General features: G+C 34.2%; 1 protein-coding gene across 1 annotated transcript in view; it reads right to left on the bottom strand.

Annotated features, from left to right (window-relative positions):
* The window catches only part of SYCP1 (synaptonemal complex protein 1), a 130,081-nt gene that overhangs the window by 53,545 nt on the left and 56,111 nt on the right, over positions 1 to 20,425 (bottom strand). Inside the window, exons 14-16 of the mRNA XM_034644004.1 lie at positions 19,917 to 20,101; positions 18,445 to 18,512; positions 10,777 to 10,838 (exon numbers count right to left, since the gene is read on the bottom strand). Coding sequence (XP_034499895.1) covers positions 10,777 to 10,838; positions 18,445 to 18,512; positions 19,917 to 20,101 — 315 coding nt within the window. The remainder of the gene's footprint in view (positions 1 to 10,776; positions 10,839 to 18,444; positions 18,513 to 19,916; positions 20,102 to 20,425) is intronic.

Genomic DNA, 20,425 nt, shown 5'->3' with positions numbered 1-20,425 from the left:
AGCCAATATATTTATGTATTGTATATTTCCATTTTGCCTTATAACAACAAAGTTGAAAAGCTAAAACAGAGATCAATATGGCCCACAAAGCCTAAAAATTTGCTACTGGATGTTTAGATAAAAATTTTGTCAACCTTCACTTTAGATGAGTTCCATATAATAGGACTTTCTGCAATAATAGGAATATAGGGTAGTAACTGAGCACTTCAAATGTGGCTATTGGAGCTGAGGAACTGACTTTTTAAATTTGGTCTACTTTAATTAATTTAAATTTAAATGCCACATTTGGCTAGTAGCTACTGTACTGGATAGCATAGTCTATAAACTGAGCAAGATGAAGTATAAAACTTATACTTAAGTTATTGGTACTTAATTACTATCAATTCCTCCTGTTATTCAACCGAGCGTGTGTGTGTGTGTGTGTGTGTGTGTGTGTGTGTGTTTGTGTGTGTGTGTGTGTTTGTGTGTCTTTCTTATTTTGGGATCTAGTTTTGTTTTGTTTTGTTTTTTAACAAGCAGACCAAAACAAACCCAGCATCTAGTTTTTTGGTTTTGTTGTTGTTGTTGTTGCTGTCATTGTTTTTGTTGTCTTTTTCTCCTTCTTTCTTCTTTTCTGAACAAAATGATGACACAGAGAAATTCAACTCAAAAGAAAGAATAGGAGGTAGTACTCATAGCTAAGGATTTAATCAATACAGATATAAGTAAGATGTCTGAACTAGAATTTAAAACAACAATTATAAAGATACTAGCTGGGCTTGAAAAAAGCATAGAAGACACTAGGGGATCTCTTACTATAGAGATACAAGAACTAAAATCCAGTCAGGCCAAAATTAAAAATGCTATAATCGAGATGCAGTCCCAAGTGGAGGAAATAAAAACCAGGATGAACAAATCAGAAGAGTGAATCAGTGATATAGAAGATAAAATTATGGAAAATAATGATGCTGAAAGAAGAGGGAAAGAAAACTATTAGATCACAAAGGTAGACTTAGGGAACTCAGCAATTCCAGAAAGTGAAATAATATCCATACTATAGGGGTCACCAAAGAAGCAGAGAGGGCAAAAAGGGGCAGAAGGTTTATTTGAACAAATTATAGCTGAGAACTTCCCTAATCTGGGGAAGAAAACAGGCATTCAATTCCAAGAAGTACAGAGAGCTATCCTCAAAATCAACAAAAATAGGTCAACACCTCAACATATTATAGTGAAACTTGCAAATTACAAAGATAAAGATAAAATCCTGAAAGCATCTCTGGACAAGAGATTCTTAACCTACAAGGGTAGACATATATGGCTGGCAGCATGCCTGTCCATAGAGTCCTGACAGACCAGAAAGGACTGGCAGGTTATATTCAATGCACTAAATGGGAAAAATATGCAGCCAAGAATACTTTACCCAGCAAGGCTGTCATTCAGAATAGAAGGAGAAAGAAAGTTTCCAAGACAAACAAAAACTAAAGGAATTCATGAACACTAAACCAGCCCTGCAAGAAATATCAAAAGGGAAACTTTGGACAGAAAGATAGACCAAAAGTAACAAAGACCAGAAAGGAACAGACACAATCTACAGGAAGAGCAACTTTACAGGTAATACAATGGCATTAAATTCGTATCTTTCAATAATTACTCTGAATGTAAATGGACTAAATGCTCCAAACAAAAGATACAGGGTATCAAAATGGATTTAAAAAAAAAAAAAGACAAGACCCATCAATATGCTGCTTACAAGAGACTCATTTTATTTTTTTTAATAACAATTTTTTATTATGTTATGTTAGTCACCATACAGAAGGGGGAAGGAACCATGAAAGACGATGGACTCTGGGAAATAAGACGATGGACTTTGGGTCATTTTAGACCCAAAGACACCATCAGATTGAAAATGAGGGGGTGGAGAACAATTTATCACTCTAATAGATATCAAATGAAAGCTAGAGTAGCCATCCTTATATCAGACAAACTAGATTTTAAACCAAAGACTGTAATAAGAGATGAAGAAAGACACTATATCATAATAAAGGGGTCTATCCAACAAGAAGATCTAACAATTGTAAATATTTATGCCCCCAACATGGGATCAGCCATATACACATATCAATTAGTAACAAATTGAAGAGACTCATTGATAATAATAATAGTAGCGGACTTCAACACCTCACTTACAGCAATGGACAGATCATCTAAGCAGAAGATCAACAAGGAAACAAGAGCTTTGAATGACACACTGGACCAGATGGACTTAACAGATATATTCAGAGCATTTCATCCTAAAGCAGCAGAATACACATTCTTTTCAAGTGCACATGTAACATTCTCCAGAATAGATCATATACTGGGTCATAAATCAGGACTCAACCAGTACAAAAAGACTGAGATCATACCCTGGGTATTTTCAGACCACAGTGCTATGAAACTTGAAGTGAACTGCAAGAAAAAACTGGAAGGACCACAAATACAAAGAGGTTAAAAAATATCCTACTAAAGAATGAATGGGTCAACAAGGATATTAAAGAAGAATTTTTAAAAATACAAAGCAAATGAAAATGAAAACATGACAGTTCAAAACCTCTGGGATGCAGCAAAGGCAGTCATAAGAGGGAAGTATATAGCAATACAGGCCTTCCTCAAAAAGCAAGAAAAGTCTCAAATACACAACCTAATCTTATACCTAAAGGAGCTTGAAAAAGGACAGCAAATAAAGCTTAAATCTACCAGAAGACAAGAAATAATAAAGATTAGAGCAGAAATAAATGACATAGAAATTAAAAAAAAAAGAATGAATCAACAAAACTAGGAGCTGGTTCTTTGAAAGAATTAACAACACTGATAAACCATGGGCCAGACTTATCAAAAAGAAAAGAGAAAGGACCCAAATTTAAAAAATCACCAATGAAAAAGGAGAGATCACAACCAACACCACAGAAATACAAACAATTATAAAAGAATATTATGAGCAATTACATGCCAACAAATTAGGCAATCTGGAAGAAACAGATACATTCCTAGAAACATATACACTACAAAAACTAAAATGGGAAGAAATAGAAAACCTGAACAGACCCATATCCAGCAAGGAAATTGAAGCAGTAATAAAAAATGTCCCAACAAAAAAGAGTCCAGGGCCAGATGGTTTCCCAGTGGAATCCTATGAAACATTTAAAAAATTAGTATCTATTCTTCCGAAACTGTTCCAAAAAAACAGAAATGGAGGAAAACTTCCAAACTTGTTCTATGAGGCCAGCATTACCTTGATCCCAAAATCACACAAAGACCCCACTAAAAAGGAGAATTACCAACATCCCTGATGAACATAGATGCCAAAATTCTCAACAAGATACTAGCTAATAGGATCCAACAGTACATTAAAAGGATTATTCACCATGACCAAGTGGGATTTATTCCTGGGCTGCAGGGGTAGTTCAACATCCACAAATCAATCAACATGATACAACACATTAAAGAAGAAAGAATAAGAACCATATGATCCTCTCAATAGATGCAGAAAAAGCATCTGATAAAATACAGCATCCTCTCTTGATAAAAACCCTCTACAATGTAGGGATAGAGGGAACATAGCTCAACATCATAAAAGCCATATATGGAAGACCCACAGTGAATATTACCCTCAACAGGTGAAAAACTTAGAGCTTTTCCCCTAAGGTCAGGAACATGACAAGTATGTCCACTCTTACCACTGTTGTATCAGCAATCAGACAACAAAAAGAAATAAAAGGCATCCAAATTGTCAAAAAAGAAATCAAACTTTCACTCTTCCCAGACAACAGGATACTCTATGTAGAAAACTTGAAAGATTCCACCAAAAAACTGCTAGAACTGATACAGGAATTCAGCAAAGTCACAGGATATAAAATCAATGGACAGAAGTCTGTTGCATTTCTATACACTAACAATGAAACAGCAGAAAGAGAAATCAAAGAATTGATCCTATTTATAATTGCACCAAAAATCATAAGATACCTAAGGAATAAACCTAATGAAAGAGGGAAAAGATCTTTACTCTGAAAACTATACAACACTTATGAAAGAAATTGAGGAAGACACAAAGAAATGGAAATATTCCATGCTCACGGATCAGACGAACAAATATTGTTAAAATGTCTATGCTACCCAAAGCAATCTATAGATTCAGGGCTATCCCTATCAAAATGCCACCAGCATCTTTCACAGAGCTAGAACAAACAATTATAAAAAATTTTTTTAAAGATTTTATTTATTTATTTATTTGACAGAGAGAGCAAGAGAGCAAGCTGGGGGAGCAGCAGAGGGAGAGGGAGAAGCAGGCTCCCTGCTGAGCAGGAAACATGATGTGGGGCGTGATCCCAGGACACTGGGATCATGACCTAAGCCAAAGGCAGACGCTTAATGACTGAGCCACGTAGTCTCCCCCAGAAACAATTCTAAATTTGTATGGAACTGGAAAAGACCCCAAATAGCTAAAGCAATCTTGAAAAAGAAAAGCAAAGCTGGAGGCATCACAATTTCAGACTTCAAGCTGTATTACAAAGCTGTAATCATCAAGACGGTATGGAACTGGCACAATAACAGACACATAGATCAATGGAACAGAACAGAGAACCCAGAAATGGACCCTCAACTCTATGGCCAACTCTTCTTGGACAAAGCAGGAAAGAACATCCAATGGAAAAAAGTCTTTACAACAAATGGTGCTGGAAAAATTGGACAGCCTCATGAAGAATGAAACTGGACCATTTTCTTACACCATACATAAAAACAAATTCATAATGGATGAAAGACCTAAATGTGAGATAAGAATCCATCAAAATCCTAGAGGAGAACACAGGAAGCCACATTTTTTACCTCGGATGCAGCAACTTCTTGCTAGACACTTCTCCAGAGGCAAGGGAAACAAAAGCAAAAATGAACTATTGGGACTGCATAAGGATAAAAAGCTTTTGCACAGGAAATAATCAACAAAACTAAGAGGCAACCTACAGAATGGGAGGAGGTATTCACAAATGACATATCAGATAAAGGACTAGTATCCAAAATCTATAAAGAAATTATCACTCAACACCCAAGAAACAAAAACCCAATTAAGAAATGGGCAGAAGACATGAACAGATATTTTTCCAAAGAAGACATCCAGATGGCTAACAGACACAGGAAAAAATGCTCAATATCACCCAGCATCAGGGAAATGCAAATTAAAACCACCTGTCAGAAGACTAAAATTAACAACTCAGGAAACAACAGATGTTGGTGAGGATTCAGAGAAAGGGGAACCCTTTCACACTGTTGGTGGGAATGCAAATTGGTGCAGCCACTCTGGAAAACAGTATGGAGGTTCCTCAAAAAGTAAAAATAAAACTACCCCTCGATCCAGCAATTGCAATTACAAGGTATTTATCCAAAGGATACAAATATAGTGATTTGAAGGGGTACATGCACCCCAATGTTTAGAGCGGCAATGTCCACAATAGCCAAACTATGGAAAGAGCCCACATGTCCATCAACAGATGAATGGATAAAGAAGACGCGGTACAAATACAATGGAATATTACTCAGCCATCAAAAAGAATGAAATCTTGCCATTTGGAATGATATGGACAGAACTACAGGGTATTATGCTAAGCGAAATAGAGAAAGACAAATACTGTATGATATCGCTCATATGTGGAATTTAAGAAACAAAACTGATCAACATAGGGGATGGGAAGGAAAAATAAAATAAGATAAAAACAGAGAGAAAGGCAAACCATAAGAAACTCTTAACTCTAGGAAACAAACTGAGGGTTGCTGGAGGGGAGGAGAGTGGGGGGATAGGATAATTGGGTGATAGGCATCAAGGAGGGCACTAAATGTAATGAGCACTGGGTGTTATATGCAACTGATGAATCATTAAATTCTACCCCTGAAACTAATAATACACTATATGATAATTAAATCGAATTTAAATAAAAACTTTTTTAAAAAACCTACTAATTGTACTTAAAGAGTCTGAATTTTATTGATAGGCAATGTGGAATTATGTAAAGTTTTGATATGGCATATAACATGATCGTATTTGTGATCTGAAAAGCTAACTCTAGCAATAGTGCATAGAAACACCCATTTATATATATCCATATATATGTATCTACAAATATAAAGACTAATACAGGTTGAAAGCTACACCATGGAAATCATAAACATTCTTCAAGACAAAAGGATACTATCAGAGACAGAGATATTTAATAATGATCAAAGATCAATTTGTCAGGAAGATGTAATTGTTTTATATGAATGTGAGGCTTATAACAGAAATTCAAAATATGTGAAGCAAACATTGACATAATTAGAGAGAAACAATTACCAAATCAGAATCGGAGATCTTAACACCTCTCTCTCAATAAATAATAGACCAGGACAGAAAAAAAAAATCAACACAGAAGATTTTCAAACACCATCCCAACTATACCTAACAATAGCAGGGTACACATTCTTTACAAGTACTGAGAACATTTACTAAGTTATATTACATCCTTAACAAATTTAAATAATAAAGCATATTCTCTGACCATAATGGAATTAAACTAGAAATGAATAACAGAAATAAAACAGGAAAATCTCCAAATACATGGGAATTAAATAACAGACTTCTAAATAACCCCAGGGTCAAAAAGGAAATCAAGAGAAATTAGAAGATATTTTAAACTAAATGAAAATGAATATACAATGTAACAAAATTTGTGGGATGCAGCTAATGAGATGATTAAAGAAAATTTATAGCATTAAATGCTCATATTGGAAAAGAAAGTTCTCAAAACAACAACCTGTCTCCATCTTAAGAACCTAGAAAAAGATCAAAATAAACCCAAAGCAAGCAGAAGGAAGGAAAAAGTAAAAAGAAGAAATCAATGAAACTGAAAATAAAAAAACAGTAGTGAAAAATCAACAAAACAGAAAGCTGGTTATTTGAAAAGATCAGTAAAATTAATAAACTTCTATCAAGATTGCAAAGAAAAAAAGAAAAGACACAAATCACCAATATTAGTAATGAAAGTAAGGGTAAACACTATAGACTCCATAGACATTTAAAAAATAACAGGGAATGCTACAAATAACTCCATGCACAGAGAGTTGACAACTTCAATGAAATGGACTAATTCCTTAAAAACCACAAATTACCAAAATCATCTAAGATTAAACAGGTAACCTGAATAGTTCCATAATAATGAAAGACATTAGATTCATCATGATTAAAGGATTAAAGGATGCCAAAAAAAAGAGTCTCTAAGTTCAGATGACTTCACCAGAAAATTCTACCAAATGTTTAAGGAAGAACTAACACTAATTCTACACTATCTCTTCCAGAAAACAGAAATGAAAGAAATGCTTCCCAACTCATTTTCTGAGGTCAGAAATAGCCTAATTCCAAAACCAGACAAAGACAATCAAAGAAAACTATAGGCTTCCCACGAACACTAAAAGAAAAATCCTCAACAAAATATTAACAAAACAAATTCAACAATATAGAAAAAGAAAAATATACCCACCAACTGGGATTTATCCCAAGAATGCAAGGCTAGTTCAATACTTGAAAACCAATCAAAGTACTACATATACCACATTAATATTAATATTCTAAAAAAGAAAAACCACATGATATCAGTACACACAGAAAATTCAACAGAGATTCATAATAAAACACTGTCAAAAAACTAAGAATAGAAGGGCACTTCTACAAAAAAAAAAAAATCCTATTATACTTAATGGTGAAACACTGAATGTTTTTCCCTTAAGATCAAAACATCAAAGACGTACATGTTCACCACTCCTGTTCAAGATCATATTATAAGTCTGATCCAGTGCAGTTAGACAAAAATAAAAGAACTACAACTGTCCTTATTTGCAGACAAATGACTCTCTACGTAGAAAATTATAAGGAGTGTGCAAAAAACTCTTAGAACTAATAAATGATTTTAGCAAGACTGCAGGATACAAGGTTAGTGCATAAAGCAATCATATTCCCATCTACCAGCAACGTACAACTGGAAAAATATTTTTAAATACATTTAAAATACCTTCAAGAAAGGAAATATTTAGGTACAAATATAATGTAACATGTACAGATCTGTACGCTGAAAACTACAAAATGCTAATTAAAGATTCAAGGAAGATCTATACAAATGGACAAATAGATACCATGTTCATGTTTTAGGAGACTCAACATAAGTAATAACAGCAATTCAGCCCAACTTGATCTATAGATTTCACACAATTACTATCATAATTCTGGCAGGATTTTTGTAGATACAGACAAGCTGAAGATCTATATGATAAAGGAACTAGAATAGCTAAAAATTTTGAAAAAGAATAAGAAAGCTGGAGGAATCACACTACCCAAACCTAAGACCAACTATAAAGCTACAGTAATCAGGACACTCATTTATTGGTGAATCGATAACAAATAGATCAAGAAAACAGAAATAATCCAGAAACAGATCCACACAAATATGGCCAATTGATTTTTATAAAAGTGCAAAAGCAACTCAAAGGAAAAAAGGAATTTTTTCAACAAATGCTAATATCCCCCTAGATCAATCCATAGTATTTAAATCTTAAATATCTCTCAAAATCATCCATTTTTTCCTCACCACCACCTCCCAGCCTAAGCTATAATCATCTCTCCTCTGGCTACTGTGATTGTCTACTCAACTGTTCTATCTTAATACACTGTTCTCAATATTGCAAAGCAAATAAGCTTTTCAAAATGCAAACCAAGTCACTACTGAAATTCTTCAGAGCTTTCCATTCCTCTTAGTATAAATATAAAATTATCTTGATATGATTCAAAAGGCCATGAATTGCCATGCTCCTACCACCTAACTCTCTTGGCTCATTTTGCACCACTCTCCTTTTCACTCCATGTTGCACTCACCATACTCCTTCCTATCAAAGGAACTTTACACATAATATGTCCTCTACCTGATAAGCTCTTCCCTTCCTTGTCTGGATTTCAGTTCAAACTTTACTTTTTCAAAAAAAGGCTCTTCTGACCTAACTAGTTCAAATCCCTTTATTATAGGCCTCATAGCGCTCCCTTTATTAGCACTTTCCTTAATTGCCTTTGTCACCATTTTAATATTACCTTTGAGTAACCGCTTATATTTAAGTGTGATATTTCATGACTGTAGTTCCACAAAAGCAGCATATGCATCCATTCGCTCCCAAATGTACCCCTAGAGTACAGCATAATAGAAACTCAACATATGTTTGCAAAATGGGCAAATATATTATTTTATTTATTCCTTACAACTACCCTATTAGATATGTACAATTATTTCCCCTATTTCATAGATGGAAAACTGAGGCATCAAGAATTTAGTTTATTTGCTCTCGGTCATATAGCTAAGAAGTAAAGAGCTGGACAGCAATAGAAACATTACAATTTTAAAGATCAAAATATTGTGTTCTATTGCGGTCCAAATTTAACAAAACCCTAAACCAATCCTTATCTGCATAGGAGTGAATCTTTATAGTAGAAATAATGTTTAGTATTCATTCATTCAACAAATATTTATAAAGTGTCAGTCACTGTGCTAAGTAAGTACTAAAGTTACAAGGAAAACAGGACATGTGTTCTTAGCCCTTATGCGAGCATACCTTCATTCTGCTATTTATTCGCTGAGGATTTACTATATTCCACCTACTGTGCTAAGTAAGGGGGAGTCAAAGGGTGAATAAAGCTTTAAACAAATATACCAAAAATAATTCCATTTGTGTTAAGTGCTATAAAGGAAAAGTTTAGGGTGACTATAGGCACAAGTCATACAGAGACCTAAACTAGATAAGAGAGGTTTATAGATAATATTAAGAGGTTACCTAAACTGAAATTCAAGCTGAGACTTTAACAAAAAAATAAGTATGCATTATCAAATCTGAAAGCAATGTAAACATTATTATTCACAAGAGTTCGAGTAAAGGAATTCAATGGAGAAAGGATAAGCATTTGGAAATAATGATTCCTAAGAGATGGAAGAATCAGGAGTTGCAAAATCAGGTAGAGATGCAATAGGTTAAACCCAAAATCAAATATCTGTAATCATAAACAATATTATATAGGGGTTGGCAAACTACGGCCTGCTAGATAAAAATCAACCTACAGTCTCTTTTTGTAGGCCCTCGACCTAAGAATAATTTTTACATTTTTACAAGGTTGTTAAAAATAAAGGAGAAGAGGAGGACAAGAAGGGGGAGGGGAGGTGTGGAAATAGGAGGAGGAGGAGAAGAGAATTAACATTCTGTATACTAACTACAAAGTCTAAAACATTTACTCTCCAGTCCTTCAAAAAAGTTTGCCGCCCATGCTCCACATGTTGTAATCAATTAAAACATAATTAAGCCTAGCCTAACAAGTTCATTAAACATGATTCTATCTGAACACTAAACATAGTTACTGAATATACAACATATATATCTTCCCCAAAATTGTAGTTTTGTGTCTCAAAGGTATCAAAGGTATATCAAATTTACTATCAGTAAACCAGTAATATCACATGCATATTTGATCTTACTTAAATGTACTGTCAACACATGTTCAAATAATATAAACACCTTCACCAAGACAGTTTTCAAAATATATTAATTTGCTACAGATAAGAATGTGGCTTTACTAAAACACAAATGTATTTTTTTATATTTCAACTGAAAACACTAATATAAAACATCTATAGTGTGAGTCTGTCAGTAGATTCAACATTAGCTTGAAAAGTAACTGCTCTATATTAACAAGAGAAATTATACACTTACCAAGATTTTTTTCAATTCTTCAAGTTCTACTTCTTTATTATTTTTAAGCTTAGTCATCTCTTCTAAAATAAACAAAAGAATAAAAAAGTGTTAAAAATCAGATTTAAAGAACAGAAAGAAGAGACAAGAAATAAGAATACCATCATTTTAAAGGCAAAAAACCAAGAGATGGGTTAGTGAAACTAAAAGCATAGAGGAAGTCCAAATGGAACTATGCAAAAATAATGTATAAATACTACTAGTAATGTTTCTATAAAGTAGAATTCCACAACCAAATGAACTCAAGTTCATCAACCAAAATAAGCAATGGATCTATAAAAAATATATTTGGAATGAGGTCACATAGCACATGCCTTTACCCTTACTTCAACACTATCTAAATATCTGACAAGTCATCCACTTTTCTCAAGCTAATTCTGACATTGTGCTCTGGACCTCAATATTTCTACCTCCTCTGAGATTTTAGCTGCTATGTTACCAATATACATGAACTCTCTTACAGGAAACTTTAAATTCCTCCATCCCATCTAAACATCTATTTGAATACAAAACAATATCTGATTGACCTGTCTGCTCTTTCATACTACCATCAAATCTCTTACTTTGTTTTGCAGACAAATTCCTGTTTGTTATCTACACATTTCTTTCTTGGCTCCATGCAAAACTAATCCCTATCTCATTACATTAATTACACCTCTTATTACATTAAAAAAACTATGATCTGAAAGATCATCAATAACCATTTTGTGGTATAATTCTCAGTCCTCTTTATTTTGGAGCTTTCTGGCATTTGATGTTATTAATTACTCTCTACTTTTCTCCCTTTCATTTCCTCTCCTCTCAAACTCCTGCAATTTTCTTTGCTGACACCCTTTTTTTTTTCCTACCCTAAATAGTAACACTCTACAATACTTTTCTATCTTCTATTATTAGGCTAATTAATTTTAAAACATTTCCAGCTCAAATCTCCTGCTTTTTTCTTTCTTATATTATTTAACTGCCTACAAAGTTCTCAAATGATGTCTAGCCGTCACCTAAAATTTTATTGTATCTGAAACATTGTCCTTCCTTACTGTTATGGGTTTTTAATAATTGGAGATATAAGAGATTTGTTGGAAGTACTCTGTACATTAAAAATAGACAAAAAATTGTAATAATTGCCCATAGTTTTTAAGGAAAAATCAACAAAATATAAAATGCCACTATGGACTCTCAAAGAAAAACCTGTCACAAGCAAAGCTTATTTAACCACAACATTTCATTTTAGGTTTTTACCTAACTCTTTTTAGGGTTAATTTTTTCAAATTCAAGGATTGGTTAACGATAGGACTAAGCATGTCTCCACATTCTCTCACCCCCAATCCCTTTACAAAAGACACAAAAATTCTATGTATTTACGACATTAAAAAACCAGACTACATGAACAAACAAAAAGTTGAAGAATCCTGGCAGGGAGAGTGGGGACCGACATTAATTCAATGAAGGTGTTTCACAACACCTAGACCATACCTCCCACCACACAAGCCAACCTCAAGTTTAATCAAAGATTTAGGAATTGGAGCCAAAGGGATGCAGAAGTGCCCCCAAACAACTCATGATCTCTAAGCAAGATAAACATCTCCTAAACCCAAGTGATTAGCTACCTAGCCCACATTTCCTCTCCATCTCCCCCTTCCCCACCCCATATAATCAGAAAAATCAGATTATAACATAAGTGGGTGAAAAAATATTTTCAAATATTTAGGTGAATAATCAAGAACCAACAATTAGTGAAGAAAAGCAAAACCATAAAAGAGAGGCACTAAATTCAATTAAAAGAACTAAAATAAAATCCAAGAAGGAATTAATAAAGCAAACAGAAGCAGATACTTTGCTAAGTATAGTATCTTCCAACAGGGTACAATATGCATGAAATAAATCACCTAGAGCTCTTAGAAATTTAAAATTTGATAACCAAAACTTTAAAAACAGCAAAATAACATAACTAAAGACTGAATTAGCAAGGGGAAGCCAAAAAATGTTTCCCCAAGTTCCCTCCCTAAAAAGAACTAAAAGGTAGAAAGCATAAAAGAGAAATTTTAAAATATAGAGGATAGATCCAGAATTTCTAAAATCCACATATCAGAACTTAGGATAATGACACTAGAAAAGAAAAAATAAGAGGAGAAAAATTTTCAGAGCTCAAGACAGACAAAATGTCCTCAGATTCATGAGCTCACCAAATGCTAGCATAAGTGTGAGATGATTCCACTTTTTTAAAAGATATTCTCCCATGCCTCTACCACTCAAATAGCTTCCAAGCTAATTTCTCCACTTCTATTTTTTCCTCACTATCAGCATTCCCCACCCACCATCAAATTTATCTGCCATACGGAAGTGGCAGCAATCCTTTAAAAACGTAAACCAGATCATGTCATCCCACTACTTAAAAATCTTTTAATGGTTTTCCTTCATGGTTAGAATAAAACTAAAATTCCTTTCCTACTCCTACTTGATTTTGTCCTTATCATCTCATACTCATTTCATTACCTTTTTCATACCACTTCTTACACTCACATAGGCTTTCATTCAGTCACTTGAATTAACCAAGCTCCTTCACAACTCAGACCATTTTTTTTATCTTTTAATAATATTCTTTATTATATTATGTTAGTCACCATACAGTACATCCCTAGTTTTTGATGTAAAGTTCCATGATTCATTAGTTGCATATAACACCCAGTGTACCATGCAATACGTGCCTTCCTTAATACCCATCTCCAGCCTATCCCATTCCCCCGCCCCCCCCTCCACTCTGAAGCCCTCAGTTTGTTTCCCAGAGTCCATAGTCTCTCATGGTTCATTCCCCCTTCTGTTTACCCCCCCCTTCTTCTTCCCTTTCTTCTCCTACCAATCTTCCTACTTCTTATGTTCCATAAATGAGTGAAACCATATGATAATTGTCTTTCTCTACTCAGACCATTTCTATATGTGTTTCCTTCTGACTGAAAAGCTGTCTCCAACTCACATGCTTTACCTCACTAAATCTCACTTATTTATGAGGTCAGCTAAAGGTCATGCCTTATCACCAAATCTAAATTAGGCCTCATTATTTTCTTACATGGTTTCATTTTCATTGTCTTCATAGCACTTATTCTCATTTGTAATTAAATATTTGTTATTTTATATGTCTCCCTAAGTAAAGCACAAATCTCATATCAGCACAAAAACCATGTCTCTTATGTTTCTACTTAAATATCCAAAGCTAAACAAGGAATAAACATCAAGTCTAAATTCAATAGCTATTATGTTATCTAATCATCAAATAAGAAAGCAATAGAAAACATTAGAGGGAAAATCTGTTACATAACAGAGTAAAAGCAAACATGGGTACAAATACAGAAAAATGACCACAGGAGTAAAACCTGTTTAGAGCAACTTTAGACTAAATTGAAGAGGACACATATGAAGAAGCAAAGCAAACTGTACCAAGTCAGAAACTGAGAATAAATTGACAAAGACTTTGTGTCTACAGTTGGTTTTAACTTGCTTTGTCTGCACTACCTTACTCTTTAAATGAACGATAAAACAACGGGTGATATTTAAGGAGTTCAAACTCAAGCAGTGAGATGACTCTTCAATTTACAACACAGAATAGTCAGATTTGTATTTTTAAAAGGAACACTCTAGCATCAATACAGAGAATCAACAAGAGACAAGACTGGAAACAAAAATACTGATTCTCAAGCTATTACAATTAGTATTGGTCAGAGGTGTGTGGTCCAGACCTAATGCCAAGATAGAAACCTACAGCAGTCTTTATCTATGCAGGAAAAAAGTGGTCTTAGTATGAGTCAATGAATAAGACTGCTGAGGGAACGATGGAGGCTGATGGAGGAATATTCTAACCAAGATGTAAGCTTAAGAATATACCATCAAGGTCGCCTGGGTGGCACAGCTGTTAAGCGTCTGCCTTCGGCTCAGGGCATGATCCCGGCGTTGTGGGATCGAGCCCCACATCAGGCTCCTCTGCTATGAGCCTGCTTCTTCCTCTCCCACTCCCCCTGCCTGTGTTCCCTCTCTCGCTGGCTGTCACTATCTCTGTCGAATAAATAAATAAATAAATCTTTAAAAAAAAAAAAAAAAGAATATACCATCAAGGAAAAGTGCAAAGCATAATCAGGAAACAAAGCAATAAGAATACAGGCTATTGCAGTAAGAAAAAAGGTTATGAAAATAAGGCAAAGCTTCTGTTTGTATTCTATTAAATACAACAAGGGATGAACAAAGATGAAGACAAATGAGGGCAAACTGAAGCATGGTTTGATGACTAATCTGCCAAATACAATTTGTGTCCCTTATGTTACTCACATGCATCCCTCTGGTAGACTAAGTGAATGTGCTGGAATCTTAAAATCAGGAAAGAAGAAATAAGGGCTAGAACTGTTCTAGGTCTGTGGAGATGAAGAAAAAGGGAATGATTCAAAAGATAAAATCACATTAGTTAGATTTTATGAGCTAGATATTAAAAGTTAGAAACACCAGCACTGGAAAACCAATTAGAAGTGAAAGATAAGGGAGAAAAAAGAGAAAAGAGTATCATCCAAGATTTTGATTTTGAGAACTACACTTTTAACAGAAGAAGGAAATAAGCTAATGCTGAGCACTTACTTATGTCACTGTTAACACTGAGCTCCTACACGTAACACTTTCCTCATTCCACCATTCTCTACCACTACCCAAAGCCTCTTTATACCTTAAAGTCTACATTTAAAATCTACCTCTTCTATAAAGTCTTTTCCAATTCTGCAGTCCACACTGATACCTTTGGCTTCCTCTTGTCATCAGCATTAACACATCTCCATCAGTAACGAATCTGTGAGCATTCACCCCAAATACATAAATATGTATAAAACACAAATACATATTTATATATCATATAAAATTTTTAAAAATAAATACATGTATTGTGATATTCATTATAAAAACATATAAAAAACATAAAATAAATAAAAGTTCCTCAGAAAGTTAAAAATAAAACTACCCTATGATCCAGCAATTGCACTATTGGGTATTTACCCCAAAGATACAGATGTAGTGAAAAGAAGGGGCACACGCACCCCAATGTTCGTAGCAGCAATGTCCACAATAGCCAAACTGTGGAAGGAGCCGAGAAGCCCTTCAACAGACGAATAGATAAAGAAGATGTCGTCCATATATACAATAGAATATTACTCAGCCATCAGAAAGGATAAATACCCACCATTTGCATCGACATGGATGGAACTGGAGGGGATTATCCTAAGTGAAATAAGTCAAGCAGAGAAAGGCAATTATCATATGGTTTCACTTATATGTGGAACATAAGGAATAGCATGGAGGACATTAGGAGAAGGAAGGGAAATATGAAGTGGGGGGGAATAGAAGGGGACACAAACCGTGAGAGACTATGGACTATGAGAAACAAACTGAGGGTTCCTGAGGGGAGGGAAGTGGGGGGATGGGTCAGCTTGGTGATGGATATTAAGGAGGGCACATATTGCATGGAGCACTGGATGTTAAATGCAAGCAGTGAATCATGGAACACTACATCAAAAACTAATGATGTATTGCATGGTGACATACATAACAATAAAAATTTTTTTTTAATTTTTATTTTATTATTATATTATGTTAGTCACCATACAGTACATCCCCGGATTCCAATGCANGGAGGTCCCTTAAAAAGTTAAAAATTTAACTACCGTATGACCCAGCCATTGCACTACTGGGTGTTTACCCCAAAGATACAGACGAAGTGAAGAGAAGGGCCATATGCACCCCAATGTTCATAGCTGCATTGTCCACAATAGCCAAATCATGGAAGGAGCCGAGATGCCCTTCAACAGATGACTGGATTAAGAAGCTGTGGTCCATATATACAATGGAATATTACTCAGCTATCAGAAAGAACGAATTCTCAACATTTGCTGCAACATGGACGGCACTGGAGGAGATAATGCTAAGTGAAATAAGTCAAGCAGAGAAAGACAATTATCATATGATTTCTCTCATCTATGGAACATAAGAACTAGGATGATCGGTAGGGGAAGAAAGGGATAAAGAAAAGGGGGGTANTAAAAATTTTTTTAAAAAACCTTCAAGGTATATAGATCCTGCTAATAAAGAGATATGCACATGCAGAAATATTTAAAAAAAAAAAGAAGTTCCAATATTTCCTTCCCTTAATACAATTCTTGCTCATCCCCTCATTTTGGAAACACTGTTCTAATTATTTTATGTGTTCAACATTTCTCCCACAATAATTAAAGATTTCTCGAGTGTGGTTTTTTACATCCTGTACATGTTCCCACAGCACCTAAGATAATGCTAAGAAACACACACAAAACTGCTTCACAGTTCTAGAAGAATTTTTTATCCAAACTTCTCTTAATATATTGCTCTATTATGAGAAAAGTCACCTTGTGCATTTGATTTGTTAATCTGACAGTAAGAGCCACTTAATTTCAATATCAGAGTGAATTATTACAAATAAATAACCATTAAAGATATTTTAAGAACTAAAATTATTCCTTAGTACACAACATTCAATTGAAGAAAGATTTAAAAATTAGATGAAAAATGCATTTACAATCATTCTAACATAAAATAATACCAAAGAAATTATTTATCATTGAATAGTACAATTTTGGACACTCAAAGATTGGTCTAGTCGATAGTAGGAAATTAGGCATTACCAAAGGAAAAGCACAAATAAGTTAAAAGTTCAACCAAACATCCTACACCAAGGCAAAAATTCTTGCAATTATTTTAATTATACAAGTATCCAAAGCTAATAATACAGCTTACAGAAAGTTGTGTAGTCTAGAAAAACACCTGCCAATTCATGCATTATTTTAATTTATAAAAATAAATCTTTTGGAGGCACCTGTGTGGCTCAGATGGTTAAGCATCTAAATCCTGATTTCAGCTCAGCTTATGATCTCAGGGTCATGGGATCAAGCCCTGTGTCAGGCTCCATGCTCAAGGGTAGTCTGCTTGAGACTACCTCTCCCTCTACTCCCTCCCCACTCTTGCACATGCTCGCTCACTCCCTCTCTCTAAAAATAAAATATAATAAATCTTTTAAAAATAATTCTTTTCTCCAAAATTAGAAAAAAATGTTTTTCTATCTTTGTAATTCTCCACATCTGTACATATCTGTAAATACGAAACATAGGATTTACTAGGATTAGCTAATTAAAAGGTCATAAATTCACAAAATAACTATAGAACATCTCTCTCTTTTGGCCATTAAATCTGTTGAATATTAACAATACCATATGACTAAACAGGATAGCATCTTCCTATAAATAGTTCATAATCCAACATGACAAATCAATAGAATTTCGAAATTCAATGAAAATATAATAGACATTTTCCACCAAGAATTATGAAGTCCTCTAAATCCTAAAATAAGAAACAGACTACAGACATCTCTTAGGCTCCTTACACTTCTAGGTATCTATGAACTACATAATGGAACTGAAGTCTTTAAGGTTTAAATTTTCTGTCCTTGAAAAGTCAAATTAAAAATTACAAAATAATCATTGATAAATGACAGAGGAGAAACTATTTTTTATTCTGAAATAGTTTATGTTTTTATAATTGGCTAATATTATCATGTACACATTATTCTCTAAATCTTACCCAGTTCACTTGATTTCTTCTGAAGCTCCACGGTAAGTATTTTCAATTGATCATCACTTTTTTCCAATCTTGTAAAATATATTAGTTTACAATGTAAAACATTTTTTTAATCAGAATTCATCTAGTAACTGAAATTGGTGCAATTTAACAATATATCTTGCAAAGATTCACTCATTCAATTATGAAACACTTTTTTGAGTACCTACCATGCCATATGGCATTACACTTCAAAATAAGATATTATTATTAATACATACTTGTATATTAATTACATCTGCACAAAAACCTTAAAGCTTATGGTGACAATTTACCTCTTAGCTATTGATGATAATCAAATTAAAGCATCCTAGAACTTTGAAAGAGATTGAATATGTAACTATTATTACATTGAATTCTGCCTTAGGAACAATATAAATGTGAGAATTGTGCGATTCACTTACTTTCCCCAGCTTTCAGCTTCCTCATCTAAAAAACTGAGGTAATTGGAACAGATGATATTTAAGGCCACTTACAATTTCAAAATTTGAAACTGCTTAGATAGATCAACCAAGAATATATAAGATGAGCTGAGCTTTTTAGAAAAGCTAGCTTTTCTTCCTCCACCATTCAAAAGCAGTAGAGAAAAAACACTGGTCATGACTTCACAGAAAAGCTTGTTCCTCTCTTTCATCCTACCAGACTTAATTAACCCTAACGTTAATGGGACAAAAATAATCACTTAGGCCTCATAACACAGCTTAATAAATACAAATATAAAAAAGTGAAAACAGAGTAAGTTTTTAATTCAAGTTTTAGACAAATTGTTATTTAGATGAAATGCAAATGAATTTTTATAGCTACTCATATTCATTAATTCATTAATTTAATAAGAGTACTTGAGTACCTACTCTGTTCCAGGCTAGTTACTAATTTTATATGTCAGAAAGGTTACAGACCCCAGTAAAACAAACCCACACCCTAGGAAGTTATTTCTATGAAGCTAATAATAATCCATAGTTTAATTAAATATGTCCTATCACTGCATCAGCACTTATGAGCTTGTCTATATAGCTTGACTCTGTGACAGAGTATGCATGGGAACTATCCTAGAGAATACGCACTATCTTTTTCCAGGATACCTGCTTACCTAATACAAACTTTTAAAATGTATTCCCACTTTTTACATTAAAAAAGGGACTTGGGGGTCTCCTGGGTGGCTCAGTTGATTAAGCACCTGACTTCAGTTCAGGACATGATCTCAGGGTCCTGGGATTGAGCCCCACCTCGGGCTCCCTGCTCTGCAGGGAGTCTGCTTCTCCCTCTACCTCTGTCCCTCTCCCCACTCAAGCTCACTCTCTCTCTCAAATAAATAAATCTTTTTAAAAAGAGTGAGACTTGGTTACAGATGTTATAAGAAATCAGTTGACAAGAGAAAATACAATGAATATTGCAAATAAGTTGTTTTTATTCAGCTAAATAAAAAATATTTTTACCTTTGCTGTTCTGTTGTCAATAATTCTTTCAAGTTGCAGATAGAAGTTTTAAGTTCAGTAACCACAAATGAATGAGCAGCTTTAGCTTTATTAAATTCTTCCATTTGAGCTTCTTTTTCTGCAGTGAGCTGATATATTTTTTTTGTTGCTACCTGTAAATCTTCCCCTAAATCCTTCTGAGTACTCTAAATGAAATAAAGTACAAAACAAATGCTATAATCCAAGGCCCTTAAGAAAAAACAACAACAACAACAACAACCTGAACTCATCTGCTTCTGGAATTTGCTGCCTCTTCCTCCCTCCTGATTCTATCATCCCCCCCACACACCCAAACCTTGGCCAATCTGGAATGCCCATTCGATATTTCTGTTTCAATTCACCATTCTCCCAAAGTCAGCCTATAGTCCCAACCTCCCAATGGAGTCTTCTTGCCCGTAGTGTTCTTTCAATTTTTAGAACTACTGTAGCAATTTTTGCCTGAATCACTGTTGGTATTTGTAGCGCGATCT

Source organism: Ailuropoda melanoleuca, chromosome 2 (genome assembly GCF_002007445.2).
Source record: "Ailuropoda melanoleuca isolate Jingjing chromosome 2, ASM200744v2, whole genome shotgun sequence".
NCBI lineage: Eukaryota > Metazoa > Chordata > Mammalia > Carnivora > Ursidae > Ailuropoda > Ailuropoda melanoleuca.
The sequence above is the reverse complement of the archived record's forward strand: the minus strand, read 5'-3'. Positions and strand labels throughout refer to the sequence as shown.